This window comes from Pygoscelis adeliae, unplaced genomic scaffold (genome assembly GCF_000699105.1).
Source record: "Pygoscelis adeliae isolate BGI_AS28 unplaced genomic scaffold, ASM69910v1 Scaffold130, whole genome shotgun sequence".
In the NCBI taxonomy this organism is placed as follows: Eukaryota; Metazoa; Chordata; class Aves; order Sphenisciformes; family Spheniscidae; genus Pygoscelis; species Pygoscelis adeliae.
The window spans coordinates 3218182-3243158 of NW_008824031.1; the positions used below are offsets into that span (position 1 = coordinate 3218182).

A 24977-nucleotide genomic window follows, 5' to 3' on the forward strand; every position below is an offset into this window, starting at 1 on the left:
TTTCTGCTTGCAAACCTACCTTTCCTCACGTTCCCTTTTTTGTTTACGAGCATGACGGTCCATCACGCTAGTTTTAGTCCTTGTCTTCTTCCAGGAGTAGTAAAATTTCACCAGGCTGGCTATTGATTTGTCAGGAAGCTGTAAATTAAACATGTATCCTTTTATATGTTTATATGTAAAGTATCCCCAGGAGTTCACATACAATCGGTCTGTTTTTCTCAAGGAACATCTGATCTCTCTGTGTTGGATTCTCTCAAAGGCTCAAGCAAGGCAGTTCTGCAGCCTTTCCAAAAATGATCTAGGGGGGAGTGTTTCAGGTTAGTGCCTACTATTTAGGACATCAAAAATCTCTAAGGAGCATCTCAGCAAGCCTCCACTCACCAGCCAGGTAGCTGGTTCCCTTCAGAATAGAGGAACATACCAAGAGCAAATCCAGAATGGGGCCTTGAAACTGAGATAACAGTTTTAAAAGCCAACACAGGCATGGGTAAGCAACCACAGGAACTGCTGAATTGCAGGCTACATCCCAAGCGTACCTTTGATGTTTGGTTAAAAAGGCTTATTCACACCATTCACATGATGAAGTCTATTCAAAGGTCTCAACAAAAGATGTTTTCACAAAAGGTGAAATGTTACTGTATGGTGAACTGAGGATATAGGAAAATACGAGAACTATTTTTTTTTGTCCTCTTACACTAATGTCATTGCCCTGTAGCTATGAATGAAAAGCCTGCCTCCAAAAAGCATAAAACTACATTAAGACTAATTCTCTACTTCTGACGTACTCTGCATTGATGTTCTTACACAGCACTTCTACAAGGTAAAATTCCAGCCTATGCTGAATAAAACATGTTTTAGGTAAGTGTCTGATTCAGCTTAGAGGGCAGGACAGGTGGGGAGGAAAATAAAACTGTGAGCAAGAGCCAGACATCTCTTATTCAGATACTGCAGTTTAAGTCTTCACTTGAGATAAGCCTAGTTCTCAGACTGCAGGTTGACTTTAGGTCCTAATAATGGATCACACCAGAACTACCACCCTGGCCCACAGCTGCACACAGGCATAAATCCATCTGCACTGGTAAAGCACAGGTGCTATGTCGATGTTGTGCTGCCAGCAGTCCTACAGCAGACTGGTACGCTGGAATTAAGGAGTTCCACGGAACAAACTCAGGGACAAGGCTGTTCGTGACAAACACCCACTTGGCTACAAACACGTGCTAAGAGTGCCAAATATCAGAACCAGCTCCGGTAAATAACATAATTCACTTTTCATTCTCTAGCTTCGATGATTTTTCCCCTCACTTCCAAGCTGCACTATTGCTAATGGGGCAGCATATATAAACTAACAACTAACGTGCTCCCGAGCCATTGATTCCTGTCCCCTGCTAAACACAAAGCTTCATGCCATTTAATTCTTTTCATGCAGGATGGCTTTTCTGGGAGCAACAGTAAAAAAATATCATTACTGAGGGAACAGTGCATGAGCTTGGCATCCCTGTATTGGAATGCACTTCATTCAGGGACAGAGTCATACTTCTGCACATAAACTGAATTGAGAATTTCTTGCTTTGGCATTTAACCAAGCAACAGGACAGCCTTTATGTTCTCTTTTTTTCCCCGGGACATTCCCCTCCCCATTTTTTTCCCCCTATGTAAGAACAGAGGAATAAAGAAGAAAACAGCTTCACCCTTCAGGAGTCCACAACTTTCCAGACTGTCTGTATCAGCTCTCCATAATATGTACAAGCCCCATCATCTGACCCAAAGGAGTGGAAGACCCTAGGACTCCAAGAACATTTGGCAACAAATGCCAGTGAAGTAACATTCAAGGAGGACATGAGGAGAACGAGCCTCTTCCTGCCACCCTTTTGAAAAGGGACCTGGCAGTTTTCCTTCATACTTGGGAAGCAAGGTGCCTTTCGCTTTTCAAAAAAAGACCTTCACATGTGCTTTAAAGAGGCTGGACAGACTGCATCAGCCTAGGATCACTTCAATGGGTCACAACCACCATAACCGGGTCCTGCTGGAACACTTGAGAGGCACTTTACTGAAGGAGAGCAAAGAACAAAGTCTGGTTCCCACCCAAGTGGTGAACCATTTGAAGAGACTCTCAAGATATCATTAATAAAAAAATCTTTACATCCCATCCTCTCCCTCTTTCGAAAGAAAATTGCACACACCCCAGCAGTTCCCTTTCAGGCAGAAACCTACCCTTGAAGTTTTCAATCACAGTTTAAAAAAATATCACTACCAACCGAAAGCAAAGGGCTGAATGCTTGCAATGATGTATAAGCCTCCACCACAGCATCCATTGACAGTCCCAAACACATTAAACACAGACTTCATAGTCAAATAAAATGAATTCCTAAAAAACAGGCTGTAAGAAAGGAAATCAACTTTGCACAGAGATGATCTTTACTCTGTGGGTGGGTGGGCATGTGTGTACAGACCATGCCTTAACTCCAGCTGAGATGTAAACACTACCATAGCACACAGGGGACTGAAAACTAATTTCCAACCAAAAAAATTGCACAGTCAAAGTTTATCCTGAACCAGTAAAGCACTTCAGGAACACACTTCTACAGAGACTCTGGAAACAATGTTGTTTCTTTCTATTCATGGTAATATTTTTCCTCTAACACCCCCTTTGGCCTGTTCTCTCCCAAGAGCATTAGACAGGAGTTCAGCACAATCAGCATGGAAGACAACAGTCCAACCGCCTATTCTGCTTTTCCATTCCTCTGCCACCACTTACCATCTGCTGGATCCTGTGAAAGGTTTTCCCATGGAAACTGAAGGCCTGTTCAAACAAGACCTTGTCTTCCACTGTCCACTCATCTGGGAATGGAGTAAAGTTTGGCAGATCTGCCAAAGACTTCTCGATGTTGTGCTTGTGCCAAAACAGCATCCCAAGAGCCTAGAAATAACAAGGATACCAAGGGGACAATTGTAATCACAAGAAACATTATTATATGCATGCAAAGGCAGAGCTACAGCATTCTTCTCAGGCAACACATTAGACATAATTTTAATTCTCAGCTACATCAGACACTTTCCTGTGTGCAAGAAACCTGGAATCTGACCCCCACCCCGCTAGGTTTTGAAGACCAACTTGAAATTTATTCAAACCACACAGGTAGTAATGTAATAAGAGAGTAGCAACAGAAAGGGGGGAGAAGAAAATTGAAGAAGTGACTCCAACTTTACTGATCATGGTATGCACAGGAAAGCTAAGCAAAGACTTGGGAAGACTACCTAAAAAGCTTGCTGGACTAAAGGAAGCTTCTTGCCAGTGCTAAACTCCCATCATTTCCCATGCAATTAGGAGGACAGTTTAGTTGACTGGGGGTTTTTATGGTTGTTTAGGGGGCTCTTTTTGAGGGGGAGGGGCGAAAAAAGGGGAGGGGATGAGGCAATAACTAGAAGAAGGAAAGGCAGAGAGCATGCACAACCTTGACTTGCTGCTAAGATGTCCCTGGCCCGAAGGAGGAACAAATCTCGCTTGTTTTGGGGGCTGCTCATTTGTTCCCTTCAGAGACGCCTTGTTTCACTGTTGCAGTCTCTGGTTCTCAGTTCCACAGACAAAGTGCATGCGCTGCGCTTCACCACCTGCAAACGGTCCTCCTCCCGCTGAGACACTCGCTCACAGCCACCCCTCTCCCAGGGGTGTGCAGCCCCTGTGCGTTATGACACATCACTACATCTGGCATGCCAGCGACCACCACAAGTCATTTTGGGAAGGCCTGACTCTGCAGAGCTAGAAACCAGTCTTTCGCAACGGCTGTAAAGTGAAAACAATCCCCAGCATGCTGAGTAAAACATCAGAGTAACCTGCTCATCATATGCAAACTCAGCTCAGGTTTCGCAGCCACAGTTACCCCCATCTAGTAGTTTCGCCCTGGCTGCTCAGAGCTACAAAATCTCTCCAAACTCGGGGTTTCCCCATTATGCTTTGCTATGCAAAAAGCAGTTCCTTTATGGGATCTTGCTCCCCTGAGATTCTGCGAAGAGTATGCATATAAATATTGATGTTATCCAAGGTCTTGTCCTGACCGTACTGGCCTCTCAGTGCTGCCCAGGCACCCTCTCCTCCCTTTTGCCACCATGCAGAACAAGAAGTAGTCTTGGTTGCAGCAGAGTCACTCAAGATGTCACAGGAGCCACTCAAGCCACTTATCTCCATCCACTCTGGCAAGCTATGGGGCCAAAGAAACTATTCTGCAGTCATGAAGGACCGAGTTTTCTCTCCCCTGCCATCCCTTTCAGCTTCAGATATGAGCTGTACCAAATATCTCTGTGAGAAAGCAAGGGAAAAACAAGGAGGAAGACCTTTTGGGAGGGCAGGGTAGTGTTAAATAGCACTAAGGTGCTAGCGAGGGCTGAGGGGACAACCGCTTACATAAAGCAAAAGGTAATCAAAAAGGTTTTCCTTATAGGCTTGTTTAACAGGAGAGCAGTATTCCTCCTCCACCCCATGCTGCCCTAGGAGAGCTCTGCACTCATGCACAGGCGAGTACACAGCTTTTCCAGCCTCCTTTGTCCAAGGGCATCTGACACGGGCTGGCAGGAGAGCACAGCTCATGGCCAGATTTGCTGTAGTGCTCCCAGAAACCTGTGACTGCAACGGCTCCACACAACCACCTACCACAGTTTGCTAACACCAGCTGAAGTGGGCTTGCCCTGCCGGAGCCTGCCCTTTGCCTGCCCTCGGGCTGGCGAGGCTGCAGGGACTCCCAACAGCACAGCCCTGAGCCTCCAGCCATCATCCCACAGCAGCAGAGCCAACAATGGGGCACTCGGCCACCGGCAAGGGGAGAGAAAGGACAGAAATATGGGAACCACGCACAGCACAGATGTGGCCAGCTGGACGGGAAAGCTGCTGGGCAGAGGAGCGCCAGCACACAGCCCAGCCACCCTGCCAGACAGCTCACCACTCCCTTTAACAAACTGGCACATCTTAATCTACAAAGGTAGGCTTTGGGCAGGGGGCACAGATGGAAGAAGGGGAATCTCTGTGCAATGACTGTCAGCCAAGCCACCTGCACAGGGGTCCAAAGAGACGAGCTGTCGGGGGGATGCACATGTGGGAAAGGGCTGCCTCGGCCAGCAATGCCTAGAGACAGTGGCCAAATTCTAAAGTGAGCTCTGACTGGCTTCCAGAGAGCCCGTATCAGCTTGTCCACAGTTACCCAGCCAACAGCAACTCTGATGATACCCACTGAAGAGAGAGCGTCCCTTGGCGACACAACAAATCATCCTGATTTGAAAGCCCTGACACTTGTCCCTGTAATACAAAATGAGTACGTGGCTTCCAGAGCAATACAAGATAGATCCTCTCCAGTTATCTCCTGGAAGTGCCTAGCTTAGCTGTCTAGGAAATCACAAAGGACCTGGGAAACATAACAGTTAACATCATTAACTCCAGAGTATTATACAAGAGTGCTAGGGAAGGAATGAGAAAATTTTTAGAAGAAGCGACATTTTTACAAGTTGCTCAGCCACTTTACATCCTGGTGTGGTGAGTCCCATAACTTCTACTTCTGTACACAGAGGAGGGGAGAAAAATGGGGAGAAAGTCTTCGAGGAATGAGTGGGAGGTCTGTAATTCCAGTGTTAAAATGAATGCAAATCTGTTAGCCAAATCTACGTTTTTTTTTAAAAAACTGAATTCTCGTGCTTTGAAAAATCACAAGCTTCATTCTGATCAGTCTTCTGGATCAGTCTACACTCTCTAAACAACACCTCTCCACTAAAATAATGAAACTCATTTTTATTACCCCAAGACAATCTCTTTTGGCAAATACTACCCACAATATCCAATACTAGGATATACCCATCTCAACTGAAGCGAGCTACCATCCTTATTTTTATTCAAGTTTGCAGCCTTTTGGTGCCTTCGTGTTCCTTTTTCTGCTGTTTTCTGCTCTTAGAAACTATAAATATCAAGCCTGATCATTCCTGGTTTTGCTGGAAATTTTGCTGGCTCTCTCAACTTCAATGTTCTTGTTCCACAAGAAGTCTTTTTGAGCATGAGTATCAACCACTGAAAGTCTGACTCAAAGATGACAGCAGAGTCATTTAAAAGAAACCCTTGCCCATCCAAATCATTGGTTTCTATGCTCATGGCCTTTGCCTGAACAATTTCATAAACTTTCAAGTTTTCATGGAATCCCCTTCTAGAGACAGTACATAATTTGCCGATACAGTAAGTCACGAAATTCCCCGCCTTCCCTTTCCGGGCAAGTATTAGTGCATAAGGAAACTCCACACAATTCAGAAAAGCTTCCCAGGCACAGGTCTACTCATTTCCCCAGATGAGTGTTGAAATCGATGTTAGTTAACACAGGGAAGATTAGTACACAATCCTAGACCACATGGAGTAAAGGAGAGGTCTGCTCCTCAGACCAGGATTTCCATCCCAGGGCTAAAGGCACTGGTTAACCTCAGGGACAGCTGGTGAAGTCGTCCACTGCTACTGCACCGACATCTGAGGTACTCATCTATGAAATGCAAAATGATTTGCAGCACAGTTTTAAGGTAAATAACTGTGGATGTTGGTTTGCCTCAGAAAAGCATATGATGGTTCAATAGCTCATTAATAACTGCCAAGACATCCATGAAGCAGAGATGGAGCAGTCAACTGGAAACTGCAATGCAATCAGGCAGCTGTCCAAAGACAAGCCAATCTTTTCAACATTGTTTAGGGGTTCTGAAAATGTTCAAGAGGTAGTCACCATAGCAAGCATAATACTCATGGCCAAACTCCATTAGAAATTACGATGGTTTTGGTTTTCTCCTTTTAACTCTTGATGTAAAACTAGGGGTGAACTCCATATCCCCAGAGCACAGGTTACTGTTACGAACAGTCAGTTTGGGGAGAAGTAGGAGAGGAGAAAACACAGACTGTACACAAAGGAAGAAGCAGTTGTAGGCAGTCACTTTAAGTCATGTTTTAATACCTGCTGAAAAATATTTTAAAATAAACTAAGTATTCAAAGGGTTGTTACCTGCTCCATATTGTATCCATGCTTCTCTTTAGCAATGGCAATATATTCGTCCACTGAAAAACAAAGAGAAGGCATAAGAGCATTTCATACAGTGATCTCATCTCTCCTTCCCTTCCTCTTTCCAGTCTAAAACCCAGTCCTGCAGCTCTGACTTCAGTCATGGTCATTGCATCCACCACAGAGAATTCTCATGAATAGCTGCTGTTTCCAACAATTCGGGAAAGGAAGGAAACAAAAGAAAAACAACAGTCACCAGACAAACTACTACATATTTTCCTTAACAAGCCTAAATGATGCATGATATCCAATCCAGTTCCAGTACTTCTGAAACATAGCATATAGTGTTTTAGAACTTGTTCACCAAAGCTATAGACATGACTGTCTCAGCTATTTTTTTTTAAATCCCCCAAAGAAGTTGTTTTCTTAAGAACAAAAATCCTCAGACACAATCCATACGTTCCAATATTGCCAGACTTCTAGTGTTGCACAACCACTCCATATATCTTAGCAAATTTTTCAGCCTTTATGCCTCAGCAATTTTCACCTTGGACCAAACCTCAGTCCTATGCATTATTAGGCCCCCACGAGCTCTTAACCTTTACAATGTGAAGATGCCCGAGGAGTTGTATTTTATATAGATGGGACTAAAACCCAAATGTCTCTTTCAGTATGAGTGACTGAGCTTACATTATATATTCAACAGCACCCATTTGAGAGGATTGGATCAAAGTCAGTACCAGTGGTGGTGCTCTGAAGTCTGTGCCCTTGTGCTTGATCATTATTAAATGCACTGTAATGATAACACCACCCTTGGGAAAAAAACAACCAAACAAGCTAAAAGGTGAGAATCCTACTTCATCTAATGGAATGGAAGATGCTGCAAGCATTGGTTGTCTGTAGGATTCCCAACGTGCTAGTACCCTGAAAGACGTAGAACTAGTACACACAGCCAGAATTCTCATTCTTCTACAAATTTTGGACTTCAAGACAAGTCACTTAGTAATGAACTCAAAAATCATTCTCCCTTCCTCCTCTGCTTGTACCCCTCCCTGGGTATCTGCAAATTCCTGTGCTGAGCACCCAACTCATGGAGAGCATGCGCATCACCTCCGGAAGGAAATGGTTCTGTGCGCACTGCAGCTAAGGAAGCCACATTTCCCACAGCTTGGGCCTCACGATTAACTTCAGCTCTCAAATGTGCTTCTCCCATGTTTTCTGCCTTTATGGACTCTGGCATGGAGTCTCTGGTGTCTAATAGCATGTCATTTCTCCAAGCCTTTCCTTCAAGCTGGGACACTCCTCAATTCTTCCTTCAGCTGAGCAAATTAAGCAATGAACTCAAACGGTATTGGGAAAACAGAAAGATCAGAAAATGCACAGCAGGAGAGCACCAGCCTCTTATTTTCAGCTTGTCATCAATACAAAGAAATCAAATCTAGGTACTTAAAGTAGACATCCCATCTTACTAGACAACATGACATGTGATATCAATGCTGGCCCTTCATTTGGAGAGGAGATGCCTTAGTTAATTTTCACGAAAAGGGGTTGCAAAAAAGGGCTTTGTTGAGTGCCATGGAAAAGTCCATGAGAATATTAATACAACCACATGTTGTGGCAGGGGAAGAGCATGCAGTAAATACAGGCACAGTTCCACGTTAACAAGGACGCTCCATGAGGTTCTTGCTCTTTCAAGCTCCCACCTGCACGCAACAGGGAATCCCAAGGGGCTGACAAACCTGTTTGTTGGACCATGTTCTGGATACATTCAGTAAAAGTTTTATTAGCCCTTCAGAGAAAGGTGTAGCCACAACCATTCATTTGCACCCCTGCAGCACAAACACATCTGCCTCTTCAACAAATTGTTTCCAAGGACCATGCTGAACTGGGATGAAAACTATTCCTTCTTGCAAACAACCTTTTCTTGCACAAGGCAAACATAGTAAAATAGTTGCACAGACAGTGGAAGTGACAGGGACAGTGATAGAAACTTCTTAGGCTGAAATTGCTGCATTGCCTAATAGAACATCCTGAGGGTTACCAAAGGGTAGGAACCTCGGAAATCCGCTTTGCCATGGAAAATAACAACTTGTAAAACCACACCCCAAGGGGAGAACATGATCCAGGAGGACCACACAGGGGAAATGGGGACAGAGAAGGGAACTGCCTCCTCCCCACACACCATCCCTTCCCTCCACATGCCAAACAGGGCAGGGAACATCAGTAGGATGTGGGCAGAAGAGCCACTTCAGATGCTTCCAGACTTCATAACCACACCAAAAACTGCCAGGAAACCCTAAGTGCAGCATTTCCCTGTACTTCAGCTAAATGCTCTCAGCTTCCTTAGGACAGGTATTGCACATGCAGTGTTATATATTTTGTCTAAGGGGGAGGCGAAGGAAGGGGGAGGGAAAGGAGTTGAATTCTCTGAAGTCCAAGGCTGAATTAAGCTCTTGAATGTTAAGTACTGCTGCATTAACTAGCTCGCTTTCACTGTGGAAAGATCTACAGTTCCTGATTTGACTTCAGCATCTTATCCTTTAATATATACAGAGAAGAGATGAGGTCGTTCTCCTTTCCAGCGTATTACCTTTCTTATGACAGATGCTATAAGCAATGAAAACATACTTCCCCCCCTTGCTCCCCACCCCCCAAAATATCATTACAGCCTTTTCTCTCCTAACTGAGCAAGAATGTTAGCAAGGTCCCCCCATATCAATAGGATTTCTCTTGAATCAAGTCAATACACCACAGAGCCAAACAGTATATTATCAGTGATCAGACACCATGAAAGGAGGCAGGATGCTTTTCTTGTCATGGTGGGGTCTGTAACACCTCAGTGTTACACCTCATTATTACAGTGGAGGAAGGGAAAAGAAAAATAAGGAAGAGGCAATAAGGCAGTAAACCGACCATGAGCACACAGCAATGCTCCTTCTATACACTAGAAGAGTGTTTGTGGATGAAGGGAGGACAAGGAGTACACCATCATACTCTACTCTTGGCTTGTTCCCTGCCTGCTTACTGACAATCTAGCCTGTTCTGCTTGTCATTTCTTGGCTAATTGCGGGCTCACTCACTTTGATGCTTGCACCATCTGAGAGGTATGACAGTCCCTTGAGCAATCCTTCTGATTGCTCTTTCTTTACCATCCCCCTTCATATGAAGTGAGCAAGAAAGAGCATGGCACCAGCTGAGTCACAGGATCCCTTTAGTCTCCCACACCAGTAGAGCCTGGAATTGCCACAAGCTTAATGCTTCACATGCCACACCAGATAAATAAGTGCCCTCTTCCATCTCTGCCTTCCTCACACACCTCTAGCAAGCCCAGGGCAGCGGGTACATGAAATTCTGCTCCACTGTGTTTCAGTGGCATTCAGTCACGCTCAGCGTGTAACCCAGCAATCTGTTTAGACAGAGTTCAGAGCCAGAGGAGCCTGGGGCAGAGCCCTGCTTACACCAGACGAGACAGTTTGCCAACACAGCTCTTAGCTGCTTTCCAAAAGAGAATAAGCAAGAGCAGCAAAGCAATCCCATCCCATTTCCCCCAGCATAAACTACAGCACCACGTGCTCTTTCTACCAGCATAACTTTTCCCCGAACAGGGCAGAGAAGAGCATCCTCCCCACCCATCCAACTAATTTCCCTATGCCGGAAAGATATTTTGGCCAAAAAGACAACGATACTTGACTAGAGACAGTTGTGTGACACAGGAGATGCATTGCTCCTGTGAAGGCTCTTGTTGCTACTAGAAACAAGATGGGGGGAGGGACAGAGAAGAGAATCATAAACTGGTATTTCTTTACCTATTTGGCTACATTTCTTCTCTTGCATGCATTTTAGCTGTGTGGGGGTGAGCAGGACCCCCCTGTCCACCCCACACCCAAAATGGAGTGAGCACTGGCCCAAAGAGCCCCTTCCTACAGCCAGTCATGCCCAGGAAGGCAGAAGTAGCACAAAAGGTGGGGACACAAAGGGAACAGAGCCCCACGTACACATTGTCACCAGCAAAGAGGAGCACAGTGTTCAGATGCTAAAAAACACCTCTCCCTAATACAAGAAGTGAGGTCTACAGAGAGGTCATCAATGGACCCCTGGTGTAGCACTAATACAGCCAAAGAAGAGACAAGGGAAATGGAAGGGAGTGGTAAAGGAAGCAGAGAAATATGCTTCCCTTCCTGCCATCTAGAGAGGAGAGTTTGACCAAAATGGTGCCATCAACCCCCTGAATTTTGTAGTCTTGTTTCCAGCTGTCTTTCTCATACACCCTTTTCTTCTGCTAACCATCTTCCTGCAAGAATTCCTCACTAGAGGCAAAAGAAAGGGGACCCTCTTGGCTGACAGAGGGAAGGAGAGACAAAAGCAAACAACTGCATTGCTGATTTTCAGTCCCGCATCCTAGAACAGTGAATTGAGAGATTTAAAACAGGAGCATTAATTTCAAGGGGATGGGAGAACTCTGAAAAGAGAAATGCCTGAAAGCAATGACTCCCCTCATCACCATTTGATCAGATTAAACAATGTCTCCAAGTGGGTCTTTTGGGAGAATTTCTCCCCCTACCCAAATTGCTTCTTAAGGACCCCACAAGCATCGCATCATGTTTAGTGGACTCAGTGACCCCAAGGAGGGTTTGCAGCAGAAGCGAGTGTGCTAAAGCCTGTAGAAAGCAACAGGAATGCAGAGGTAGAGCTGTTGCTGCAACCTCAGTTCACCCCTATTACTGGGGTACTGCAGGAGCTCTGAACACTTTGCGTATTATGTGATGCAATACCCTGACAGAACGGGGTGAAATGAGGACAAAAGCAGCAGCCTTCACAGCCTCAGTAATGTGCTTCACAGGGTTTGATCAATGCTGGAACCTGTGAGGAATTCTGGATGTTGCTGTACATCTCCCCCTCCCCTCCATCTCCCTTGAGAACAGAGAAGAAAAAAAAAGTCGAGACCCAGAACAAATCAATGCTATATAAAGAAAATAAGGAGCATGGATTAGACACATACATGTGAAATTCATCCAAATTTCAAAACACAATTATGATGGTACACAAACAACTAAGCACAGTTTTTGCCTTGGCTATAAAAATGAGCAGCTGCATTGCCGTCCTGCCACCCTCGCAGCATCAGTGGAACAATCCTGCCACCTCGTGGTCCCAGCCCAGGAGAGAAAGCTGCAAAAAGCACAAGAGTTTGGACAACAAGTGTCTCACTAAAACCAGCTGCAACAGGAGGCAGGGGGGAGCAGGCAGAGATCAAAGCGAGGTGGCTTGACCACTTTTTCTAGGCAGAATCACTTAAAAGAAAATAAAGCCTGCCTATTTAAACGTGTCTTCTAGCCTTGGAAAAGCTATTTCCTCTTCTTGGCAAGATGTGATGTGTATCACAGGCAGGACACAGTGGAGAGCCAGAGCACAGCCACGTTTTGTGTCCCATGCTGCACCCACCTGGGCAGGCATACAGCCTCTTTTAACACTGTTTCTAGGAACAGAGAGCACTAGTTACAGCGACACAAAGGCTACTTAAAGATCACTTCATGCAACTGAAGGCACGAGAGGATTTAGGCCTCAACTCCATTGCGTCTGCAGCAGGTGAGGGAAAAGTCTGGATGGAACCACAAGGCAAAGGAAAACCAACCTTACCTGGAGAAGCTTATAGGAGCAAGAGAAAATACCCTGCCGTGGGGCAGGGTACCTTGAGTGATGGGACTACACAGTATATCTCAACCTCCCACCCACTTACCTCCCTCTAGCTCAGATTTTATTTGTGTATCATCTCTTGTCCACATACCAAGGACCATAGGGTGCCACTGCATTAGAAGTCTCCTTTGGCAGCAGGGCCAGGATAAGCATCCCTAGCCTCCAGCCACCTCTTCCCACCTGGGAGCACAAACATTTGCCTGGACCCCCAGAGAACCGGACTGGGAAACTGTTCCACCTGAAAAACAACCAACCCTCTCCTGCTGCGTTAGCTCCCTCACCCAAGCAGCAGCGAAGCCATAGGAGCACAGAGTGGTGGTGGTTGAAAGTATGGAGATGCTCTCACCTAACCAGGAGGGGCAGTCCCAGACTCTCCTATTGCCAGCCCTAGCTACGCAGGCTGCCCCCTTCTCTTTCGCTAGCTCTGGAGCCACTCAAGGCACTGAACAGCTGACCACCACCAAAGCAGCATGCTATTCATGAAACAAACAGCTTTACACTTTTTATATGGTTACACAAGCCTGAGAAGAGATGAGCCCTCCTAGTTCCAGCAAGCAATGAGACTGGCTCAGCCAAAAGTGCGACTCATTCCTTGCCCCGGCACAGCACAGTAGCAGGGATGAACAGGCAGGCAGGAACAGGCATGGCTATGTAAACTAGCACTGGTGAGGAAAGAGTTACTCATGGAACCACACACGGACCCAGGAAACTGCAGCCTCAGAGAGCAGAAAACAAGGAATAAAATGGAGTGCCCCATTGCTGGGAGATTTATGCCTTTAAAATCTCTGATACCTACCAAAAGCTTCTTTTCTCAAAGGCCACCACCTATCAAGCTAGAAAAGAAACACACCTATTTCCCTTTTTTAATTTTCAGTGCTGCTCTTTAGCATGGCCTGCATCTAAGGGCAAGTCCAAAGTTGAAGCTCCAGTGATGATTAAAGACCCGACTCATCTGCCTTTAGATTTTGCTATACCAGCAAGAAAGCTGTACCGCAGACACAGGTGTACCGACAAATCTAGCATAGTTTTTGTAGCTTGCCAAAACTATTTTAAAGCTGTTTACCAGAAAAAGCCTTTTGCTAGCATACACGTGTTTCTTTTAAAGCTTTTACCAACATAGGCTCTTTTCTAAAGTTGCACCCTCAGCTGACACTATCACATCAAGAAAAGGCTCAACACACTGTGTATATGTGTGGGGCAGTGTATTAATGAGGATTACCATAAGGAAAGCCAGCCAGCTGATGCTCTCTTGCCACTCTTGCTCTCTGATGCTGCTGCTGCTCTCCCTCAGAAAGGCCACGTGGATGCCCATTGTAAGGACATCCATGGAGGACCCTCTGGGAAGAAAGACTGCTTCTTACATGTCCTTCACATTTACCCTTCAGCCAGAAATTTGCTCTGCCATAGCACTGAATGCCACTTTACTAGAGGAGTGGCACAGCTTTCAGTATCTACAGTGCCCTGGGTCCCATGAGCTCAGATGTCTCCTTATGTACCACAGTAGGGAAGGGACAAGGGAGATCTGAGAGGGCAGCAGCAAAGAGGAAATGCTACCTCTGGGACCTAGCACAGAATAGGCAGAGCCACGTCAGATCACCTGGAGACCTAACCTGTGACCACATAGGATCTGAGCATGGCTGGATCATTTAGTGGTGCAAACCTGATCATAGAATCACAGAACCATTATTAAGGTTGGAAAAGACCTCTAAGATCATCGAGTCCAACCGTTGACCCAACACCACCATGCCCACTAAACCATGACCCTAAGCACTGCATCTGCATGTCTTTTAAATCCTTCCAGGGATGGTGACTCAACCACTTCCCTGGGCAGCCTGTTCCAATGTTTAACCACTCTTTCAGTAAAGAAAGTTTTCCTCATGTCCAATCTAAACCTCCCCTGGCACAATTTGAGGCCATTTCCTCTCGTCCTATCACTTGTTACTTGGGAGAAGAGACGACACCCACCTTGCTACAACCTCCTTTCAGGTAGTTGTAGAGAGCTATAAGGTCTCCCCTCAGTCTCCTTTTCTCCAGGCTAAACAACCCCAGTTCCCTCAGCTGCAAATCTGATCCTAAGTCAGACACAGGCACTGGACTGTATTAAATGTAATTAGCTACAGCACTTGATGTTGGGTTTGAAGGCCATGTACAGACATAAAACCAGCACACAGTAGCTTCTGGCAGGGAGGGAATACTCATTCCCACATATGACCTTCCAAGACATAGACAGGAAGTTACAGACAGGATAAATGCACAGAGCATGTGCCCCAACAACAAAGCAAGTTTATAGCAGAACAGCTCTTTGCATTATTCAGCACAGTGCTCGCAATTCAGTCTGAGGAGCCCTAAAGCCAGATTTATTCTGCTGTCAAACCATGTCTTGAGTTAACTCTACTGAGAGGTTATAGCCTCAGATTATATACTTCAACTACAGGCAGCAACATGCTCAAGCAATGCAAGTAGCAACATTATCAATACAGTTGTGACAAGGGGTAGAATATTAAAAAAAAAAATATATTCGATCAGATGGTTCACTGCAGGAGATAGTAACTTGGATTAGAAGAAACCTCCCTTGTACAGATTTTCTTATGGAAATTGTTTTTTGCACTCCTTGAGAATGCCAGATCCAGTGCATCCTTTCTAAAAGCCAGATTCACTAATTCGAAAAAATACAGTTTGACACACACTGATGCCAGAGTCAGTATGGGAGACCACAGATTCAGATTACTAGCAGTCTGATACAAGGCTTCGGTACTCTACCTAGGAACATTCTCAGCTCTTCATCCATGTCATGCTATATATGCTGAAATACTTGGTCTGCAAAATAGTCAGCGCAGACTACCATAAAGCTTGGTCAAGCAACCTGCTGTCAACCAGCTTCAGAAGCCTCCAAGGAATATCCAGACCCAAAGCCCTCTAAAAGGAGTGAAACCTTCCACAAGGTCCATTTTCCACCCTCCAAAAGATTTTGAAAGCTCTGGTCTAAACCCAGAACTGTTATATTCCCCATTGTAGTAGGAATGCAAACTAATAAAAGCACTGTATCAGAGCCAGGCTTCCTAAACAGCATGGGTAACTCCACTGCCCCACAACACAGGATCTTTGTGCAGCATGAGGGAACACACACAAGGAGTGTGTGGGAGCAGAATAGCCATCAGGTTGAGTTACAGCTCATTATTATTGTTACTGATAATAAAGCCTATGACAAGAGAGTAGAAGCCATGCTGACCCCCTTTATAATGGATACAAAAGCAATAGAAAAGATCAATTTGTCCCCTAGCTACCTCCTTGAAGGATGTCACTTGGGCGGAAAGGAAGTATCAAGCAAGCCAGCAGGCAGCAAAAGGAAGGAGACAAGTCAGAGTCACACAGAGGAGCTGCCCTCGGCAGACGTGCCGAGAGCAGAGGAGAGAGAACCTCCAGCTGTAATTGCCCACATCCAGCTCCTCAGCAGCTGGAACAGGAGAACCCCGTGATGCTGAATGGCGAGTGGTCACCACTCGCACCACTTACTATTTCAGTTATTTTTTGTAGCCAGCCCCCCCTCACTTCCAAGCCCAGCTATATGAGTAACATAATAGTCTCAGCAACCCAGGTGGCCTCTGCACTCATGAACAAGTTGCACAAAACTTGCTTCCAGTAAAATTAGATGAAGAATGATAGGGACTAAGTGAAGGCAGCTTGATGTTGGAGGGGAACTAATCCTTCAGTTGTATTTTCTGAAGTATTACTGAGATGCTTTTGTTCCTTCTACATCTACAGTTAAAAACCTATTTTCAGGTGTTTGGAGCTGGCCCCTTCTGAGAAGACACGGGCCTTCCCACAACTCCACTCATTGCACTACCACACCTGGGTGCTAAGAATGAAAAAATTAGGTCTCAAACTTGCTCTGAAAGACTCCATTTTCCTCACTTTCACATCAGCTGGATGTGAGCAAGTTAGCGGGAAGCAGAACAATGGAGACAAGACAAACACTTCCAATGCACAGAGTGCTGCACAACCTAAAGGGAACAGCTTATCTTGAGAGTGGTCGTGGCTCTGCCCCCCAGCTGCCTGCCCCATCCTTCTCCTGAAAGTTCCTGTTCCTGCTTCCTGCAAGAACAGTTCGGCTGCTTGATTAAGCAGCTGCTTAATCACTTAATAAGACAGGCCACGAACTAAGGCAACATAAACAAGCACCTACTGCAGGTTAAGGCACAGTGGTTCATTAAATTCCTGGTACCTTACCCCACACAACATGAGAACCTGGACAATAAACAAAGGTTTAGGTGAAGAGCCCTTTCTCTACCAGAGATCAGAAGCTACCTATGGACAAACTCCTACGGATTGCCCTACTGTGGGCAGGCCAGCCTTCGGGAGACACTAACACTCAATCCATTCTTGCACTTGTTTACTTCCTACAGGTCTGAAACCAAAAAGATGCAAAGAAATGCTTTAGGCAGCTTGATGTTGGAGGGGAACTAATCCTTCAGTTGTATTTTCTGAAGTATTACTGAGATGCTTTTGTTCCTTCTACATCTACAGTTAAAAACCTATTTTCAGGTGTTTGGAGCTGGCCCCTTCTGAGAAGACACGGGCCTTCCCACAACTCCACTCATTGCACTACCACAATGCTAAGAATGAAAAAATTAGGTCTCAAACTTGCTCTGAAAGACTCCATTTTCCTCACTTTCACATCAGCTGGATGTGAGCAAGTTAGCGGGAAGCAGAACAATGGAGACAAGACAAACACTTCCAATGCACAGAGTGCTGCACAACCTAAAGGGAACAGCTTATCTTGAGAGTGGTCGTGGCTCTGCCCCCCAGCTGCCTGCCCCATCCTTCTCCTGAAAGTTCCTGTTCCTGCTTCCTGCAAGAACAGTTCGGCTGCTTGATTAAGCAGCTGCTTAATCACTTAATAAGACAGGCCACGAACTAAGGCAACATAAACAAGCACCTACTGCAGGTTAAGGCACAGTGGTTCATTAAATTCCTGGTACCTTACCCCACACAACATGAGAACCTGGACAATAAACAAAGGTTTAGGTGAAGAGCCCTTTCTCTACCAGAGATCAGAAGCTACCTATGGACAAACTCCTACGGATTGCCCTACTGTGGGCAGGCCAGCCTTCGGGAGACACTAACACTCAATCCATTCTTGCACTTGTTTACTTCCTACAGGTCTGAAACCAAAAAGATGCAAAGAAATGCTTTTGACCCCTCCAAGAAGTCTGTGCAGAAAGACAGCAAGCTTACACAGCCACATCTTGGACAACATAATCTTTATATTAGCCTCTAAACCAAAGTATTAGTGTCATGTTGACAGATATTAAGGTATTCAAAAATACATAAAATTAAGTCAATTTAGAAAAAGTCAAGTTACAGATCCACACAGCACATGCTGAAACATGGATTTCATACAGGCCCTCAGTCTTCAAGGCTGATGCTAAGAGACTGAGCGGAAAAGCCTACGATAAACCAATGTCACTAACTAGATGCTGGAGTATCAGTGGTAGGCGGTCACGGCTTTTAGCCAGGATTTAGAAGCCCAGTCCTTACTGAGAAGTTATTATGCATTACTACTGATGTTTGCAGTGTTAGAAAATTCACTACTACCCTATCATAATATGAATCTGCATGAGAAGCACGTGATCAGGAAAGTAACTTAACATGGAGTGCAAAAATAAGAGTACAGGAAAAATAACTAGCAGGAGTGGTTCCTAACTAGAGCAAATAATACCACAGCAAACACATTGTGGTGAGGGAAGCTCTGGCACATGTCCTTAAGAAAGCCCAGCTGCTCTGCCTCCTGCACTAGCACCTCTGTAAAGGTCACACTCGGCAGCATTTGAACTCATCACACCAAGCCGTTATGACCATGACCTCTTTGAGCATTCCTCAGTGGAGGACATTGCCCACAAGAGCTCCTCCCTGCCTGTGCACAGCTCCCATCACATCCCTATAAACATGCACATGTTGGTGCATTTGCTGACTAACCTTGCTCTAAGGAAATAAAAAAAATAAAAAAAATAGTTACCATCCAGTTCCCTGACCCTTCTTATTTTTCCCTCACAGCTACAGTAAGAGACAAGAGGTCAGGAAAAAAGGCCTAGTCCTCTGAAATGCTCCGAGTCTGCCATTTCCACCAAGACCAGCAAGACTGGAGCGCACTCGGCCCGTCCCAGGGCTGGGTCCAAGCAGAGCAATGTAGCTGCAGCCTGCTAGTTCTCGTCATACTGGTCCTACAACTCACACAGCGCCTATCAGGCTGGCTAAGACTGCTCCCAAACGTGTTTCAGATCAAGGCTCGCTGCCAAGGTAACTCTTAACATGGCTATCATCACTCCATTACATCCACGTCATCTTGTCTCTAAAATTCTTTTAGGAAAAAAGCTTCTTCCTAGGGCCAGCACTAGTTCAATCCTCGCAGCAGCAACAGTAGTGGCAGCCGGCATTTTCAAACTGGGTCATCTCGACATGTTCAGAGAAGGCCTGTTTCACACTGCAGTAAAAAGGAGGAACAAACAGGTGGCAGGAGAGAACAAGGCACATGAAGAAACTGGTGATTCTCCCCCCCTCTCCCAGCACAGCAGCAAAAATTCCTCCAGGACAACACAGCTACCTTAGATAAGACATCCTTTTCCTGGATACTCTCCAACACATTCTCTCCTTCAGGTTTTTCGTGGGTTGTTTTTTTGGTTTTGGGTTTTTTTGGGGTGGGGGTTGTTTGTTTGGTGGTTGTTTTTTTTTTTTAAAACTGTACCTTGGGTGAAATCTATCCCAAACACACACCCTAGTCCTTTCAAACTAAATTGCTTTCCTGGCTCCAGTACAAGCCACTGCTGTGAAAGGGTTAAAACTTCATCTTAATTTAAATATGCATTCAGGATCCAGAAATATCAACCTGCAGCAATAATGATGAAAGAGCTGCTCTGAGATTTCCACACAGCATTGCAACAGCAACTAGCACAGCAGATGACAAAGGGGAAACTGCAGCTAAGTTTGCGGCAACTCAGCCATTTCTGAGATACACCCATAGCCTTTGAAGCCTGGTATCTTCTCTTTGCTGTTCGCTATATTGCTAGTATAAGCATCAAAAGTTGCCTCAGTTAAAATGAAAAACTGCATCCCTTCACCTTCATCTTTTGAGCATTTTCTGAAGTGCAGTAACTGCAGCTGCTGGGAGAAGTGGCCATGACTATTAGTTCTACAGCTAAACTCAAGCAGAATCTTAAATTAAACACCAGTTCTCACATTTCTGAATTCATGGAGTTGTATTCTTCAGCTACTGTATTTGCATCCAAGCTTCACAGCTGCCAGGTTCACTCCGTAATATGAAGTTTGGATTAGGGATAAACATAAACCCAATTCTGCTTTTCCATTAATCCTTTTTGCTGTTACTGGGACAGCCAACAAACTGATATTTCTAGGGAAGGAGCACATACAAACAGCAATATCATAAGTTTGGGTTTTTTTGCTATCTTCACTTGAGTGACAAAAAGTAAGCACCTAGCTTCAAGCAAGAATTATAACCCCTGAAAGTCCACCCCTCAGAGACCTGGAAGTCTTGGCTCTACCTGGCAGCTTTTTTTTTTTTTTTTTTTTTTAAGGCTAACACTTTTCCTACTACCAAAAAAAACCTTAACAAAAAAAAACCCTCATACACAAACAAGCAGAAAAACCCCAAACAAGAAAAGCACAATACATACACTCCATCTTTCAAAACCTCCCACAGCATTTAGCCAGCCACAAAAAAAAAAAAAAAGTATAAGCTCAGCTAAGAGTTCAACAATACTTTTCTCTCTGGTGGCAAAGCCTAAGCAGGTCCTACTCTCCCATCCCTGAGCAAGGTGGCTGCACTCTCACTGAGCACCAGCACAACCTTTCTTGGGGTTGTGTTATAAACCAGGTCACAGAAATGATAGGGGTTGGAGGGGAGAGGGGCCCAAAAATAAAACCACAATTCCAACTGTTTCAAGGATCCTGTTTACAGCACGATGGAGAGGAGGGACTTAAAAAGCAGCTTTGCTGATGCTGAATACACACTGGACTACATCCTCTCCCTCACTGCTACTGCCCAGGGCAGGGGTGCCTGTGCACCAGGGAGGGGGTGGCTCTTGGGTACCTCTGGAGCATTAATCCCCTCCATTTTAAATGCTTCCTGTTAAGTAGGGGCTTTATTTTCTAAAATGGAGATTTTAAGATCAACACACTTTCCCCAGTCTACTCTCTCCCATTTGTGGTTTTCCACTCACATTTATTTATTGCTAGGGCACCCTACACCCCAAGGAAAATGAGAACTGATGACGATAGTTGATGGAGTCGCATGTCCACAGAATTCACAGGCCAAAATAAGTGAGCCGAGGGGGAAAAGATACGCCCAAGCAGAAGCGCTTCTTAAAACAGCTATGGCTCAGCTACACACTGAAAACAGAGACTTGCCACACAAAGCATGATCAGACACACTCAGCAACCTGAGAAGACAAACATTTTCCTGTCCTCTACTCTGGCAGTCATTTTAAGTTAGAAAATTTAGACAAAGGTGATTTCCAAGGTTGTTTAACATGCCCTTTAAAAGAGAAACTGAAGAATAATTACAGCCTGTTCTATGCAAAGATTACCCCCTGAACTACAGCTGGAGACAGATTCTGGCCACTTAAACCTGCAACCTGCCCTCAGAAGTTTTGGGATTTGCCTCACCTTCACAACAGAGGACAGCTACCAAAACTCACTCTCACCCAAAGAAGGCTGTTGACACACTAATGACCAGGACACACTTACAGACTTGGTTGGGACATAGGCTTTTGAGATCCTGAATGCCAACTCATAGCTTCTTAAGGTGGAGCACCACTGCTCCACGTTCCCAAACCGTTACCCAGCCTGTGGCACAGTTAACTAAACCTTGCCCATCCAGACACCACAGGGTTAATATCCTTAGTAACCATAGCAACCAGCACTTCTTCCTCCATCAGAGCCTCAGCTGGCACATTGCTGCCTTCCCAGCATCAGGTTTTGCAGCACATTTAGGGACCCATCCCTTTCCCCCCAGCCACGGGGTTTGGCCAAGCACATCACAAGGATGTTGGAGCACTCAACTGCTTCTCCTAATTCTGGCATTCCTCTGTCCCCATGTCCCCTGGGTACTTCTACCTCCCCTCCATAGGGGGAAGGAGGCTGTCTAAATTCTCTCCAAGTGCACCAAGGCAGGCATAATGTAAAACAGGGAGCCAGCTGCAGCCTTCCAGGAAGAGATGCCACAGGGTAAGGGAGGGAGGGACTGGTGCGCATCCAAAGTTGGCATACCGATCAATCATCAGGTCAAACAGAAGCAGCACTGCAAGACCAGGGGACTCAGCTGCCATCCACGACCCACTGTCCCATGGTTATTAGGGACAGCTAACTACCTTTTCAGTGACACCCCATAAATCCACTGGAGACACCCACCAAGACCATCAGTGAGAAACCAAAACTCCCATCTAGTGGCACACATATTCTGTCAGGAAGAGAGCAGAAAAATGACTTTCAAAACAGAGCTTATCACTAGCAAAACAATACATTTTCTCCTCTTGTAGTTCACCTCTGAACTGCAGATGCATAAAAGCAATCATCACATCCTATCCTCCCGCCTGGTTTCCATCCCTCGCTCCTGGGCAGCTGCAGCATGCCAGCACTTGCTCATTTCTAAACCAACTCAATGTCATTTTTATGGTTCCACCCATTGGCGTACTTGGCATAGAGAGAGACACTGCTGTTTTATTAATAGCTTCATGCTGGCCCAACTCTATCCTGTGCAGGATTTCCACAGCATCATTACAATGCATTTTTCACTATTTCCCTCCCTCCTTCCCCATTCCCCATGTGCCACTCAAGGAGAGCAGATGCTTGTCTTCCACCTAGCTGTTCCTGCTCCTCAATGTCACCTTGCTCAAGACCTCACTCCTCCTCTCTCCCTGTGTCCTTCCCCGCTCTCCACGACAGCGTCCCAGCACAGCCAGAACAGTTGCCCTCCATGGCACCAAGTCCTCAGAGAAGCCTCTCAGGGGTCTCATTTTGAGAGCAAGCTCTTTGTAAGACGTGCGACACCAGCCACAGCACATGGGGTATTTGGAGCAGAGCTGGAAAGGGAGCACGGTTATTTTTAAGTCCAAATGTTCAGTTACTGCACAATGACAATTCTTTCTTTCTTCTTCAAAAGAGACAGGACAAACTCCTAGCTTTGGGCTAACTTTGTGAACTACTCACTAATGGTGGCAACTGCTATGCAAGTTACCCCTCGAAGGCAGAAGTCTGGCAGCAGATATGGAACATGTTGGCAGCATTCCACTTTGGTATTAATATGGGCAAGGCAGTAAGTGGTTTGTACCCAGGATTAATGGTTAACAAGGCACTGGATAAAAACAAGTGATCAATGTGCCAACACATACTTTGGCTTGTTTTCATCTTCTCTGCCATATCCATCATTTCATGGCATCCAGGCAAAAGGTTTCTCCAACATGATTAAAACATTGCTGTAGCATATAGGGTGCATGGGACCCAAACAAGCTTTAACTAACTGTATGAGCCTGGAGCATCAGGTATGCAGGTATCCACCACGCCTTGGCTGACACACTGGTCTTTCCAGGATTCATTTCAGCAACTCACAGAGGACCCTCCCACAACCTCCACCAGTTTGGCCAGCCCTCTGCCAAACCCATCAGCGTGCGTTGCTCTGAGCATTGTCACAGACCTGCTCACAGTGTTTTGTAGCACAGATTCACCTCTAACGGAGGTGGCTTCCAAGAGTTTCACTGCACATAACTGTCCTGCTCATGAGAGCTACCAGTTCACTCCAAGCTGACAGCTAACTTGTGCTGCATTAACTTCCATCTTCACGTTGAGCCCCAGCCACAGGAACAGAGAAGAGTCCTAAGACTTTTAAAGAGTTCACCATGAGAACAGGCACAGGATGGATTAAAGGCTTTGGAGTACAAATGAAAGTAACTAGACACAGGTACCAACATGCTGCTGATTGGAAGGATTTGTTCACCCACACTTCAACCTGAACAGCAATATTAAGAATGGATGTGCTAGCTAGCATTCGTAGTACGTACAACCCAAGGGGCTACACGAACCTCCTGGAGACCACAGCTCCTTCCACTTGCCATTTCACACTGCCAATGATTCCTCCCACCAAGCATAACACACACATCACAAAAATCCATGGTTTAAAAAAAAGGCATCAGGAAATAGAGAATCTATCACTTCCCTGGATAACTTCCAATAGTTAATCACAAAAAACCACACACACACTCAGACATTTCATTTCAGTCCACGTGGACTTATTTTGTAGCCATTTATTTGTATTATGCACATCTCTTACTACGTCAAGATTTCCTTTTGAGAAAATAATTGACAATAGTCCCCTTTCAATAAGCTAAACAGATGGAGTTTGCTTCGTCTTCAGTTTCCAAGACATTTCAGTAGCTCCCATCTCCATCCTTTTCTCAGTTTTTCAGCACTAAAGCCACTACTCTGAGCTTCATTTTCCTGAATGCTGCTGGGTACAGAGACAGCAAACCATTCCAGTGACTACCTCACTCTTCTCTTTACACCCACATCATCCATTGGGTCAAGCAGGATACCAGGAAGCTTTGTCAAATTACCTGCCCACTGTGGCCCCAAAATTGCTCTCCCAGCCACTTCTTTCTAAACATCAGCCTTGATGCAGAAGATAAGGCCAGAGCTTTCAGTACTGAGATTCATAATGCTGCAGTTGGGTCATTAAGAGCCCATTGGCGTTGGCATCAGTTCAAGTTAAGAAAAGACCCAAAGCACTCTACAAGACTATCGGTAGCATTAATTTCATTTATCATCCTGTCAGTTTATGGCTCATCCTCAATGTCTCTCTACAGCAATTCTATATCAATTCCCATATCACTGATAGAAATGTTGATCATCATCAGTCCTCTTACGCGTCCCCACGGACCCCATTTAATTAGGATTCACTGTCAACAATGCCCAGACTTGTCAGTGAACTCAAGAGTAGCTGAAGAAACCTTCTGTCCCCTGATGTTCTTTCTTCATAAACCATAAAACAGGTTAGAGGACTCTGCTTGTAATACATTTAGTAAGTACTCTACAGCCATTGCAGAGCACTGGTGCTCTGGAGGAAGTGCCCATCTTTTGAAAGGAAGGGGGATTGAATCAGACTCTCATGCAGTAGCAAATCAATGCCTAACAGCTGGCTGAATACATTAGAGCTATAAAGTTATTTCTACTGATCAATCCATTTCTAGTCTCAAAAAGAACAAAAACAGCTACCTT

At 45.3% G+C, this 24977-nt stretch overlaps 1 protein-coding gene across 1 annotated transcript in view; it reads right to left on the minus strand.

The window, feature by feature from the left end:
- The window catches only part of RCOR1 (REST corepressor 1), a 150832-nt gene that overhangs the window by 17867 nt on the left and 107988 nt on the right, over positions 1-24977 (minus strand). The window contains exons 3-5 of the mRNA XM_009328403.1: positions 7008-7060; positions 2756-2917; positions 20-138 (exon numbers count right to left, since the gene is read on the minus strand). Of these exons, the coding sequence (XP_009326678.1) occupies positions 20-138; positions 2756-2917; positions 7008-7060 (334 nt within the window). The remainder of the gene's footprint in view (positions 1-19; positions 139-2755; positions 2918-7007; positions 7061-24977) is intronic.